This window comes from Lepidochelys kempii, chromosome 16 (assembly GCF_965140285.1).
Source record: "Lepidochelys kempii isolate rLepKem1 chromosome 16, rLepKem1.hap1, whole genome shotgun sequence".
Taxonomy (NCBI): Eukaryota; Metazoa; Chordata; order Testudines; family Cheloniidae; genus Lepidochelys; species Lepidochelys kempii.
The window spans coordinates 17819467-17833411 of record NC_136395.1 but is presented as its reverse complement, the minus strand read 5'-3'; the positions used below and the strand labels follow the sequence as shown (position 1 = coordinate 17833411).

Here is a 13945-nt window from a genome sequence, read left to right as displayed (position 1 = left end):
AATGTATCCCATTCTCAACTTAAATTAATCCCACCCTAGTGTCATGGCATAAACCAGTTAGCACCCAAATTGCATGGAATCAAGGCTGCCGCGGCACTATCTGAACTCCCCAAAGCCACGGAGAGCACCATTGTGCTGAGGGGTTAGAGGCCTTGGATTTAAGTGTGGCTGTCAGACGATAACATAGGAATCTGAAGGGGACAGGCCAGCATTTGCCATAGCAATGCTAATAAGGCTTTCTAGAGCTCTGCTCTGAATGGAACTCGAATGCAACATGGGTCAGATTTTCCAAAGCACTCAACACCCAGCAGCTGCCATTGTGCCACTTATGGTCAGATTGCTCTAAAGAGATCAGCACCCAACGTGCCCCTAAAGTCTGGGGCTGCCTCTCGCTGTGTCCGCTACACCAGGAAATTACATCCTGGAGTAGCACACACGGTGTTAAACACGACTTAGTGGTCTGGGGCGAGAAGGACTGCCATGTTTAATGTCATGGTAGTTCAGTGTGTTCTAACATGGGGGCATTTCTCCATCGTCGACAAGACCAATCTGTGGAGTTCTTTCATGCATTCTCAGATGATCCATTGGGCACTGGTGATGTTCCTGAACTGCAAAAGTTGGATCCATATTTTGCTCCGACAACCAAATCACATTGTTTTCAGATTGTGTGTGTATGGGACATGTGGGGGGAGGAGAGGTGTTTTATTGTAAGGATACAAGCCAGAGTAATAGGGTTGGACTGTCCTATTGTGCTTTGGCTACTCACAGCATCCCAAGTCTGTTTGGTAACAAGCTCTTAAGGGATCAGTGACCATTTCAAGAGAGGACAGTCCAAGATTCATCCACCTACGCAAATAACATTATACAACACTGGAAAGCTGGTGGCTCCAGCTTTCCCACAATGCACGATGATTTTTTCTAATGCTGGTGGGTGATGAGGTATCAGACCACATCTGTAGGAAACCACATCCGTAGGAGAACACCCATGCATACCCTGCAGCATCTCATTCTTGTAGCATGGCCTCCAAGCCTATACCACGGGGAGCTAAGGGTGCTTAGCACCTGGCAGGATCAAGCCTTTGCATTCTCACTCTGACCGGCCCATACAGCACAACAGGAGGTACTGCAGCTGAAAATGGGTGCCAGCGAGATCAGCGAGAGCTCTGGAGGAGCTCACATGAAAGGAATGGTCTCTAAGGAGGGATCTTGGAAAGAAGAGGGCTTGTTCCTGGAGCCCTGGCCATGGTAGGGTTTTTTTTTTTCCTGACAGGGGGCATGGCATGGTAGGGGGATGGCAGAGGCATTCAGGGAGGAGATTTGGAGGAGAGTAGCGCATACAGGCGCAGGGAGAGAGAGCTGTCAGCAAGGCAGAGTGTACAGTGGCAGAAGCCAAGTGAGCCCAGCCCAGCTGGGTGAACATCAGCAGTACGGTGACAAATCTGTAGCTACCTAGCAACTTACTATGCTCCAGCCACCCAGAAGGTCATGGTGAGAGCTGGGCTGGAGCCCAACACACAGTCCCTTCCTCCCGCACACCAAGAATTTCGCAAGATTCAGCCAAGGATTGGGCATTTCTATGGAGCCCGAGACTAGCCAGAGTGAATGAAAAATTCTGGCAAGGATAGTAAACCTCCTGCAGCAGAGCTTAAGCCAGACTCTAACTATGAGAGCCCAAGATGAGCTGGTGGCAGATTGGCCCACATCTGCTATTGTGGGGTTCAGACATCTTCCTCTGAAGCATCTGGTCTTGGCCACTGTCAGAGACAGGGCAGTGGATGAGCTGGACCTTGGATCTAAGCCCGTCTTTGTTTCTATCTTGCACTTCAGAGCAGGCTCGTTCAGCTTCACTTCCCTCTCCCCAGCCCCTTCCAGAGAGCGGTGTTCATGCTCTGGCACAATGCTGCCATGTCAAGGCTGCACCTGGGAATGATTGTATCTCAAACCCCCCCCCCCCACCACCACCACCACCACCCAGCCCCAGGAAGATGAAACCTCCCTTTTAAATTGGAATTTAAATAAAAATAATCATCATACGGAACAGAACATTCCTTCTGGGCTCAGATTGAGGAAAAGTTTTTTTGTTTTTTTTTTAATTAAACAAACGCTAATTCTGACCCTTTGGCACTCAAGAGGATAAGAGCGAAACAATGACATCCCCTTAATGACTTAAACATCAGAAGCAGTGATGGGAGTTTTGCTTCCCCATCCTTGGTGGCCTTTTAGCATTCAACCAAGGAAGAAGCAGGTAAGTGGATTGTTTGGGTACATTCCCTCTCCCCCTTCCCACTCCAATAAAAAGGTACACACTGGGACAAAACCGCGTGTCCTTCAGAGGCACTTAATCCACTGCAAACCTCACAAAGACTGGCTCAAGGAACAGTTTGGCCATCTAAGTGCAGGAAGAACAAACAGCAACAATCAAATAATAAAACCCTACTCGGCGTAAAGAAACAAAAAGCTGGGTTGTTTTAATTTCTTTTCTCGCTCCTCTCCTGGTTGACCCCTTTTTATTTATTCCATTTCGCTTGCTGTGGAAGCCTTGTAACAAAGCCATCACCTCCAAGCCAACTCCGGGAGACGAGTTACAATTATAAATTACCAACACAATTAGTGCGAGCGCTTCGAAAAATTAGAAAGGGGAGTGAGAGCCCCGTGCGCTATTGATTGCTATTCATTCTGCTTTGCGGCGACCTTGCTCTGAAGACGATGATATTCCTTTAGCCTGTAAACCAGATTAAAAAAAAAATTAATTGTAAATTAACAGGAATAACACGCATTTCGATTCAATTAATTTAGGCGGAATGAGGGGATGTCAGAGCAAACGTTTGTTAAGGCCTGTACAGTTTGATTTTTTTTTCCCTGCCCGCTAGTGTAATTAATTGATCGGGGGCGGGGGGGGGGGAATTGTGCATTATTGTGGAGAACAAAGCAGTTAACAGGCAATGGAAAAAGAAAGAGTCCATTATGTAAATATGGTGTGTTTCACAGCATTCAAGGGGATTCACAGGGCCTGGGAGATAAGTAAAATACAGAGACTGGAGGTTCTGTAGGAAGCTGTAATTAGCCAAGGCTCCTGTTCCTGAGATGTTCTGTAATTGCTCATGCAGGCCATGTGGTCCAGGTTGGGCTGGAGGTGCTTGAGTGACCACTGAGGGGGTAGCGATGAGCGGGTGGTTTTCTTCCTGCCCATCGTCTCATCTACTGCCTTGGGACGGACTGCCAGGGCAGCTCAGCTTCCAAGGAAGTCAGGCCCCGTCCCCCTTTTAACTCGGCATTAGATGTGGGGGTTGGTGTCATGCACCACCTGGTGTGTCTCGAGCCCTGTCTACACTGCAACTGGACCATTTCACTCACCTCTAGCAGCCTGTGTCTGCACTGCAGTTGGAGAGGTGATTGCAACACGGCTTAGCTTACCTGTGCGAGCTTTGCTGTAGCTAGCAGAGCTAAGGCTAGCAGTGAACATGAGGTGGTCCAGACTCCAGCCTGGGCTAGCAACCTGAATACACACCCAGGGGGACCAGGCGGGCTTGCATGGCCCATGCTGCTGCGTCTTCCCCGCTATTTTCATCTGTGCTAGCTAGATTAAAGCGAGCGCAGGTACGCACACCTGAGCTGCAGTCATGCCGCCAACGGCAGTGTAGACAACCTCAGTCCCAGCTGGCTAGTGGTGAGCGGAGTGGACTCTCGGGTGTTGGCTGACTTGGCCATCAGCAGTCGTTGGTCTGTCTCTGTTCCTGCACTAACCCTTGCAGGTAGACAAGGGCAAACAAGGGTTTGCACCAGTTGAGCTAATGGGGATTTAACCCCAAATACAAACCAGGGCAGGCCCCGATTAGCTTGCCTGGGCAGAGCCGTGACTTGTGCCAGGGTAAATGGTACCTGCAGGAGGGGTTTGCACTGGTACAGCTAGCGTGAGTGCACCAGGCACAAGGCCTCAGGACGTGCAAGCCCCACACAGGAAATGCCTCCTGCAAACCTAAAATTGGAGACATGGGGGGAAGCTCCTAGGAAGGGTGAACGTGAGGCCGAGTGGGGCCCAGAGAGTGACACAGCCAGGCTGCTGCTCTTTCTCCAGGGCCTGATCAAGGAGGAAACAAGCCAGTTTTCATTCCTGCGCTCCAAGAACTGACTAGTTCCCACATGGCTAAGGCTTTGGAACTGGCTGTTCTAGGGCTCTTGGGAGACAGCTAGTGGGGAGCAGATATGCCAGGAGCTCATGCGGGGAGGGTGATCATAGACCTTGCTGGAACAAGCCACATACCGCCACCCCACTGCCAGGGAAACCCTGGCTGATCTTTGACCTATGCTCCCAATGTCTCTCCTGCCTCCCTGGGAAGGTTCTTGGCTGGGAATGAGTGAGAGAAGCTCTCCATGCACCAGCGTTTGCAGGGATCTCCAGCACACTATCAAGCCCGCTCCAGCAGCTCACTGCACGCTGGGCCCACCTGGAAATGGGATGTTCATGCTGGGGCTATACGAACCTAAGGGAGTTGATGTTGATGAAGCCAGTAGCATCGGAGGGCTCATAGTCACCTTGTACGTTCATACTGCAAAAAGCAGGGGGGAGGGGGAGAGAAAAACAGACCATTAAACATCAGGACACCCCTGGCTCAGCAAATGCAACCGGAGAGAGGAGCTGCAAACCTCACGAGGCTGCCTTTTATCTCCTCCGCCCGGGGAAAGATGTAAACTGCCAAACGCCAGGGTCGACACCTAAATAAGTGACCTGATTTTCAATCTACTGTTCTTATCTGGTCCCCGTCAGCGCAGCACACGCAGCTCACACACTTGTAATGTAGTTCCCCGCTCGGCTGCCCCGGGGCTGCAGGGCAAATCTAGCATCCCCACCATGCAGGCCCCGAGAGGCTGAGCGACTTCCTCCAGGTCACAGAGGCAGACTATGGCAGAGCAGGGAATTGAGACCAGGTCTTCAGCTAACGACTTAACCCCTGGCCTCTTCCGCCTGTGCCAGGCGCCCAGGCTTGCTAGCAGTGCCAAGGGGAACGGTGAGTATGGAGCATGGCGAAAGCGACCAACTCGCTGATTCAAGGGCCTTGCATTGAGATTCAGATTTTTTACACACCTTCCACCGGGTGAATACAGAACCCCTTTGGAACAAGGATACTCGGCAACATTCCCCTTCAGAGAGAGCCCTGCGCAGGGCTCAGGTTCAACATCACCTCATCCTGGTGGGATAGGGGAAATGTTATTGGCCCTGCTTGACAGGCAGGGAAACTGAGGCAGATGTATCCCGAATGAAGAAATGTGTGTTTCCCTCAATGTACATATAAGTAGTAAATAGGATCATCGAGACAGCAGGGTATCTCTCTCTCTCTCACCTAAGACAAAGGAATCAGCCATTTGACCTGAGAATTTGGTCAGCCATTTGCTGACAGGCTCCTGGGGTCAGAGTTGCTGGACAAGGACTATGGCTGTCCAGACACTTAAGGTGTGACCTGCATGCTGGAAGGCTGTTGTGAGCAGCCCAAATTGCAAGCTAGCACAGCAAAGCACTGCGAGGCACCCAGGTGACACAACTGCTCGCTGGTCTGGATTGCACCCCAGTGTGACAGCTTAGGAGAAGGTCATGTGAGAAAGTCTTAAAAGCCTTACTAAAGTAGGGATATATCACAGCTACGGCTTCCCCCCATCCGCAAGGCTGGTCACCCTGTTAAAGAAGGCTCTTAGGCTAGTTTGACATGATTTGTTCTTGACAGAGACATACACAAGCACACCTACAATAAATGCAAGTTTGCACCTCCCACGTGTGTCTATATGCACATGCAATGCACGAGTGTGTAACCATGCACGTGCAATGCACAAGTGAGCAGAAAACCTGGGCCCTTAGTCTGGGCCTCACCCAGTAGAATACAGTAGGTCTCGTTATTCTGAAAGCCCTCTGGAGGGGAATCCTCCCCCTTCCTCCCAGACACTGACTTTGTTAGTCTCTAAGGTGCCACAAGTCCTTCTTTTCTTTTTACGAATACAGGCTAACATGGCTGCTACTCTGAAAATTGACTTTTCCTGCACTGTCTGGAGTTGCTGGATGGTCTTGACGGAGGTGGAAGCTCTGGAGCCTTCTGGAATTAGTAAAATGGAACTGCAAGTAATCCCTGGCTCCTTCCTAGCCCCCCATGGAAAACCAGACCAGGCCTGCCTCCTTCTGAGGCAGCAGCTCCCTGAACCATTTACCAACGCAACTGTCATGTGCTCCACGATCCATCCCCAGGAACAGAGGCTCCAAAGAGAGAACAGCTTCAGCCCCCCGGGAATTCAAATCCAATTGAGTAAAGAGCTCTGCCCTGTGCTGCCCCTCCGGCGGGCGCTCACCAAAAAGCACCTCTCATCATGGTGTCTCAGGATACGGCCCTTTGTTGGGCTGAGTACATTCAAATTAATTATAGAGCAGGGGGAAAGGGGGGGGAACCCCCCACAAAGTTTGCTGCCCCAAGGTCTCCGACTCAACCTTTCCCTTCTCCCTCCCTGATAACTTTCTTCCCCATCTCTTGAAAAACAGGTGTAATTTACTCTGCCACGTGACTGGCAGGAGGCCCCTTACCTAACGCAACCCTTTTAACCAAACGGGGGGGGCACAGTAGGGGGCCTTTTCCTCCTCTGAAGTCTCCTCTCTACACGCTCCGGCCATGAGCCCTGTCCCCCACCACCAGAAACAGCATCCTCATTGTCTACCAACATGGCCCTAAATGCCAACCACTCCTCCCCTCTTCCCAGACTGCATCCCCGCAGCTTGGTCTGTAGCCCCCTCTCCCCCACTTCTCTTCCCACCGTCCCTCCCCTCTCCACTGCCCCGTCTGTCTCCTCCGCCACCGCCCTGCCTGTCTGTCTGTCTCTCTTCTCCGCCCCGTCTGTCTGTCTCTCTCCCGTCTCTCTCCTCCGCCACCGCCCTACCTGTCTGTCTGTCTCTCTCCTCCGCCCCATCTGTCTGTCTCTCTCCCATCTCTCTCCTCCACCACCGCCCCGCCTGTCTGTCTGTCTCTCTCCTCCGCCTCATCTGTCTGTCTCTCTCCTGTCTCTCTCCTCCGCCACTGCCCCGTCTGTTTGTCTGTCTCTCTCCCGTCTCTCTCCTCCGCCACCGCCCCGCCTGTCTGTCTCTCTCCTCTGCCCCGTCTGTCTGTCTCTCTCCCATCTCTCTTCTCTGCCACCACCCCGTCAGTCTTTCTCTCCCCATCAGTCTTCTCTCTCACACACTCACACACCCCACCGTGTTTTCCTTTCTAACCCAAGCCAAGCCTGGCAGGTTCCAGTCTCCCCATCCAGTCCTCGGCATTCCTGTCCCACCGCTACTCAGGGAGGTTTCATGCTGAAGGGACTGGGAGCTTCTGTAGAGCGTCCTCACCTCACCCCCACCGGGCAGCACTACAAACTAGCGGTAGGACGGCACGACAGCAGGGTTCAAAGCCCGAGATTTGTCCGGGCTGGGGTCCCCGGTGCCCCAGGCACATCCCCAAGGCCTTGTCCGCAGCAGAGATCCCTGGGAAATCAGCCGCACTTGCACAAGAGCTGGCGGAAGCACTGAGTGTAGACCAGGCGGAGGGGGTTCCACCCTGTACCCCCAGCCCTGCCCTGAGCCTGGTTCGCTAGCCGTGGTAAAGATGCCCCAGCCCCGCGTGCACCAGTGCGCTCCCTGGCACAGCGGCATCGGTGCTGGTGCAACTGCGTATCCGCCAGAACTCACGAGTGCCAACCTAGCACAGGGACCTGACCCTCGTGCCCTAACTCGGCCATAATGCCTGTTGATTTCAGCACAAGGACTGGCCGAGCTGGGGCTGAAAACTGGGCCCAGGAGACACACAGCCATACCCTCGCCTGGTGCAAAGGGGTGAAGCTCCGAATGAAGGCAATGAATCAATGCCCACGTAAACCAGCTGGGGATCTGGCCCATCGGCTCCCATGGGGCCACCGCTGACTTACCCCAGCTCAGGATCTGGCCCATTTTTTTTAGCCTTGCCCCTTTATGCCACAATATTAAATTTAAAAATCCCCCAACCACCTCCAATCACAGCAGAAAAGAAGAAAACAAATCCCAACCCCGCTAGCTTCCTGTTTCCTGCCACCCCCTCCAAAAAACCCGGCTCATTTTCCAGAAACTGCAAACCTTAAAGAAAAAAAGAGTTTACAATGATTTTACCTCCCCTGACGGGCTACAGAAAAACCTCTGTGCTTTTATTTTTGCTCATTCGAGTGGTTCTGACCTGCTCTATAATTACGTTACTTTCTACCTACTGTGCAGAGGCATTTCCACGCGGTTCTACCTCTCACAGCTTTCTCTCGGGTTCCTGTGACGCCGTCACTCAAAGGCTTTCAAACCAGCCATGTAGAAATCAAAAAGAAAAGGAAAACGCTTGACGACGCAGTGAGAATAAGTGCCCCTGCTTTTCTCTCCCTCTCTCTTTCTCTCAGCCCCACCCCTCTCCAGCCGCTATTTTTCTCTTCCCTCTTTTTTTTTTTAAATATACTTTATTCATTTAATCTCTACAACTGAGAACACAAGGCATAATGAAGGGTTGGGATGGATTATTAGGAGCTGTTGATTTCGAGGGGGAGGGAAGGAAAAATGCCAGAGAAGAGAAAGAGAGAAGATAATTTGACATTTACTCTGACTGTTCTAAACTGATGCGGGTGTATTTATGGCTTATAAAATGTTTAGAGAGATTGAAAGGAGCTGGGGGGGGGCAGAAGGGAGAGAGAGATGACAACATAAAGCAAAGGAAAAGTGTAAAAAAAAATTGACTTCAAAACAAAACTCGTGCTTTAATTTTATACTCGGCGCAGAGGAAACAATGGCTGGGGAGTTAAAGCCGGGCCTCTCGCAGCTGCATATGTTAGTACCAACTCGGATGGCATCCTAGGGGGCCCTGGGACCCCATATATGCCACCCAAATGCCTTGTTTTAAATCCCCAATCCCGTCCCCCCTCCCTCTGCCACACAGCCTGGATCCCCAGCTATCCTCGAGGCAGCCGTGGGTGGCAGGAATTGGGCAAGAGCTTCCCAGCAGAGCTCTCAGGGAGCTGCAGGCCTTGGTGCAGTGCTTTTGTTTGCTCATGGCATGGCCAACAAGGCCATGCAATGAGTGTCGCCCTCCCGGGAACAGTGAATGGGGCTGGGGAAATGGGGGACACAAAGGAAAGGCCCCTCCAGCTTCGCTCCTGGCCCCTGCACTCCATGGGGCTATGCCAGGCTGGCTGACTAGAGGGATTTGTAATGCAGGCACCTGACTCAGGCAGGTCTGTTACCAAAGCTAAGAGCTCCCCATCTCCCACTGGTTTCTAACATTCCCGTTGCCACAGTATCCAACTGTCAAGAACACCCCATCCTACCCCTGTGTGCCCCCTCAGAGACTGGCATCAACATCGCCCGTGGGGCCCTGCGTCCCCGGAGAGACTGGCATCAATATTGCCCGTGCCCCGCCCTGTTTCTCCTCAGAGCCTGGCATCAATATTGCCCAGGCCCCGCCCTGTGTCTCCTCAGAGACAGGCATTAATATTACCCCCTGCCCACCTGTGACCCATTGAAGCTGAGTGGGTGCATGGTCCATTGGAGAGCTCAGCACAGTGTCTACAGGAACACACTGGCTCGGTCATTAGTGAGGGAGCAGCCACCCGGGGGGCATGGTGCCAGCCTGCAGATCCAGGCGGCATCCTGGAAAGGACACCTCAATGGCCGAGGCATCAGGTGCTGAACGGCTCTGGGTAACGGAGGGAATTGCCTATGGGGGTATGAGCCTGCTTTGGGTACCATGGTGTCCTGGGGGCACCAAGACTGCACTGGGAGGCTCCAGGCACAGATTGTCACCCCCACCCATCCAAACAGCAAGCCTGGACATCAGCTAGAGCAGGGCATGAAGACAGGAGCCCCATCACCAATCCTGTGTGGCTGCAGCTAGTGTGCATTTCCCCATCCCCTGCCCGGTGCCCACAGCCCCACTGGTTGCTGTTATCTCAGAGACGGGACCGCTACAACACCAGGACCCACTATCCCTACACCCTGGGGAGCTCAGAATCTGGGTCTCAAGTCTGTAGCTGGGACCCAGCTCCACCATCACTAACATCCAGGCCTGCCAAGAGCCAGCAGGACAGGAAAGGACGGAGGAGAGACCCCCCTACACCTTGGCATCCCCCGGAGCCCCAGCTTCTTCTGATACGTGCACTGCGGGCGAGGTTCACCAGCTGGCCGCTTACCTCACAAGCTCCTCATTGTACAGGGACCGTGGGGACTCTCTGCCCAGGATGTAGACCTGGCCCTTGAAGGCAGACACACACACCTTCCCTTCCACCATCTCCTGGGATTTGCTGATGCAATGGCGGACGTAGTCGCACTCCGGGCTGTACCAGAAACCTGTGGAAAGAGGGAGAATGGAGAACCGGGGCCAGTCAGTGCTGCGGCCAGCACTCACCTTCCTTCCTCAGTGTCTCAGAAGAAAAATGCAGAGAGCTAGTTTGAGTGGCAATGCCAAAACTCTCTGGACACCAACCTATGGGGCTCCGACACTGTAAATCCGGGAAGGAGAACTCTATGCTAGTCACTCCTTCTGTGGAGGAAACGCAGTCTAGTAGCTGGAACAGGGGATTGGGAGCTGGGACTCCTGGGTTCTACTTTAGGGGGTGCCACTGACTCACTGAGTCCAGGAGCACGTCGCTTCACCGCTCTGTGCCTCAGTTTCCCCCCTCTGCACAATGAGACTCATAAAATCTACGCCATAAAGGGGGCTATGAAGATTCCTTATTAACGCCTCTAAAATGCATCAGGGTCCTTGTCTGGAAGGTGCCTGGCAGGGTAAAGTATCCTTATTAAATGCACCCATAAAGGAGCAACGGGGGAGGGTTACCTGGCGAGAGACAGACAGACAGACAGACAGACACTCTTCTTGCAGCAGATGGTAAATGCTTTCCCGTGACCAACCCATAGCATCACAGGTCCCTTGCAGCCACCAGGCACACCATTCCCCCCAGACAGGGAGGAACCACTATAACGTGTCAGCTAGGTTTACTGGGAACCAGCAGATAGGACAGGTCGGGAAGGGAATCGAAACGGGGAGGGTTGTGGGAAGCCAGGCGAGTTCCTTGGAGTGGGGAGAGAAGGGAGGGGTGGGTGATTTGGGAGGGCTGTGGGGGGTTGGGGGGGCATGGGGGATGGTGGAAAGGGGAGCAATGCTTCAAAGGGTTAATCCGAGAAGGGGCACGATACGTCTCTGTGCATAGACAGGAGCCCACAGCCATTTCCAGTGGTAACTCTACCCTCCCCTCGTCCCCCGCCACGGATGGCTGATCACCCCCACGTAGAACAACCTTTTTGCTCTGGAACAGATACCCCTCGACAATGGACAGGTGGAGAGGTGACTTCAAAGCCTGCCCCACCAAGCCTGGCCAGCTCCCATCCCAGCAGGGATCCCGGCAGACCAGACATCTCCAGTAAGATAACACAGGCAGGGCCTGACCTCAGGGGCTTTATCAGGCAGGAGGATCAGGGTCCATATGTCCGGTGCCCGCTCTCAGGTAGGCTCAGCTCCCCCGGCCCTTTCTAGAGTAACAGCTGCCCGTCACTCGCAGGGCGCAGGCATCTCTGCTTTCCTCTGCTGTCCGTGGAGCGATGCTACAGGAACATCTGTCTGAGACTTGATGGTCAAAGGCGCTCTAGCCCCTCTCCGGGGGACTTGCATCATTCTCTGCACTCCCTTGAAAGCTGCCAGGGGAGTTTTATTCTCTCCTCTTAGCAGATTTCCAGGAATGAATTGAAATGGGCTAGGCTGGGGTGTTGTGTTCTCTCTCTCCACACTGTTCACATTGCGCGGCTGAAAACTCAGGCGCCCCCCTGTTCTCTATCTTATCTGCCGTAGCATGAACTCCCCCGTCCTGTCTGGTCAGCCTCCCTCAATCCTGAGCCAGAGGGATGTCTCCAGGACTAAGGAGGAGATCCAGTCTCTGGGGCCATTCAGTTCTTGGCCTCTCTTGGGGCTGCCCTGTCGGCTTTGGACATGACTCTGCTATAAACTGGGCTCAGACCCACCAAACTCATTTCCCAGGAGCCACCAGCCAGCTGTCAAACGGGAATGCTTTTGGCCGCAACTGACTTGGGCCGGATTTGAACACGCAACCTGGAGATGAAAGTCTAGGCAGGTCTCTTTACTACCAGTCATGATGGCCACCAGCTCCTAGGGCGGTATCATCAGTCAGCTCTATTTTCATGCAGGAGTCCTGGGTTTGATTGCTTGACCCAGGCTTTTGCTCCCAGAGGCTGTGAAAGTATGCAGGCTTTTGGGGGCAAAGAAGAGGGTACATAGCACACAGGGCCACGTAGGAGCTCAGAAGAATATCTCATCAAAGCCTACTTGACTGGAGGGAAGGTCAGTCACCACATCCTTGGGCCTTGACTCCAATTCACAGAGAACTGAAATGAAACATTTCCAGCTCCTCACTAGAAGATTTTCTGTCAGGGATTAGATACAGGGCTGGGATGCCAGGCAACTGGTTACAGGAGCTTCCAGTACTGAACCCTGGTATGCGGGGTGAAGCTTTGGATGAGTCCATCACTTCTCAGCTTGGTAAAGAAAACGGTTTTCCCTCTTTCAGTCTCATCTCCAAGGCTGCAGCTCAGGGCAGCATCCAGCAAACTGCAAGACTTTAAGCCTAGGTCTGAACCAAGCCTTGATTTTTGGCTGGCTCGTGATCACAACCTGGCAACCAGTAGAGTGGCCTTTGTGAACATGTGGCCAGTTCAGGAAGAGGAGACAGCAGCAGGAAGAAACCACCACTAGGAGTCTCCTCATGCCCTGCTCCACCGCTTGCCAGGGGCATTCTGAAGGGCACCGTGCAATAAGGTGACCTGGGAATGAGACGCTGTAGCATGCTTTACCGGACATGGCACAGAACAGAAACGCATGGTAAGGACGGGTTGTAGTCGGCCTGGCTTGGGAGCGGCGAGTGGCACAGTATGATATGGGGAGGGTTAGTGCCATGTGGCTTAGCATGGCGGGGTTTGGTACAGCATGGCATTGTGGGGGTTGGCATGGGGCAGCTTCGCATGGCACAGTGTGACCCAGCAGCATTGGGTGCTGCATGGCTTGGCATGGCATCGTGAGGTCTGGATGGAATCCAAATACTGCAGAGAAGAGAGCACTCTTGTCCAGCGGCTACTCCACAGGCCAACTCTCAATGGAGAATGAACACGTGCTCCTGCTCTGTCTCCTCTCCCAGGTGCTGGGCTGCTCTGTGGCTGGCTGGCAAGTGAGCACGGGGGCTCCCCAAATGGAGATGGTGCCCACAACTCAGAGCCTGGTACCTGTGTGCCTCTCTGCTCTCCTCTCTCCTACTGATGGCGAGAGCCTCAGGTCCTGCCTGCCTGCCTGCCATTCCTGTGCGCTGTCCTGTCACTAAGTGAGCTAATTAGCCCATTAAGCCCCCTGAGACCTAGAATAAAGACAGGGAGATGGGGAGAGAGATAGTGGGAGAAAGAAAGGTTCTATTTAAGCATCTTCAGTGATCCAGAAGTTTTATCTCTTTAATCTTTCTCTGTGCTACCACACAGGTGCCCTCTCAGCTTTCTTTTCCCAGCTGGTCTTTGGGGACTCAGGGTGGAAGCCATTCAGGAAACAAAAAAGTATTTCTCCCCCTCCTTCTTGGCCTCAGAATTAGGTTGGATCAATACAGCCAGAGCAGTGGCCACTCTGTAAACTCCATGAGTCAGGGTACCGTCCACCCCACCTGCACCGAGACTCCACGGACACTGCTCAGATGTTTGTCTCCTGGCAGTATTTTTCAGATTTCTACTGAGATATGGATTTCAGGAAGGGCTGGGAGATGGAGATATTCCTCTTGATCTGTTATTGGCCAGTTATCACAAGGGTGGAGCGCGTGTCTCTGGGACAGGCTGATGTTAATAATTCTCCTTTAGTGATCCTGAAGTGGGGACATGCATGCTCCGATATGG

General features: G+C 53.0%; 1 protein-coding gene across 2 annotated transcripts in view; it reads right to left on the bottom strand.

The window, feature by feature from the left end:
* Positions 1-2443: 2443 nt before the first annotated feature.
* The window catches only part of ASS1 (argininosuccinate synthase 1), a 78579-nt gene continuing 67077 nt past the window's right edge, over positions 2444-13945 (bottom strand). For both annotated transcript variants that reach the window (XM_073314646.1, XM_073314648.2), the window contains 3 exons: positions 10201-10357; positions 4482-4547; positions 2444-2722 (listed from right to left, as the gene is read on the bottom strand). In XM_073314646.1, the coding sequence (XP_073170747.1) occupies positions 2668-2722; positions 4482-4547; positions 10201-10357 (278 nt within the window). In that variant the 3' untranslated portion in view covers positions 2444-2667. The remainder of the gene's footprint in view (positions 2723-4481; positions 4548-10200; positions 10358-13945) is intronic.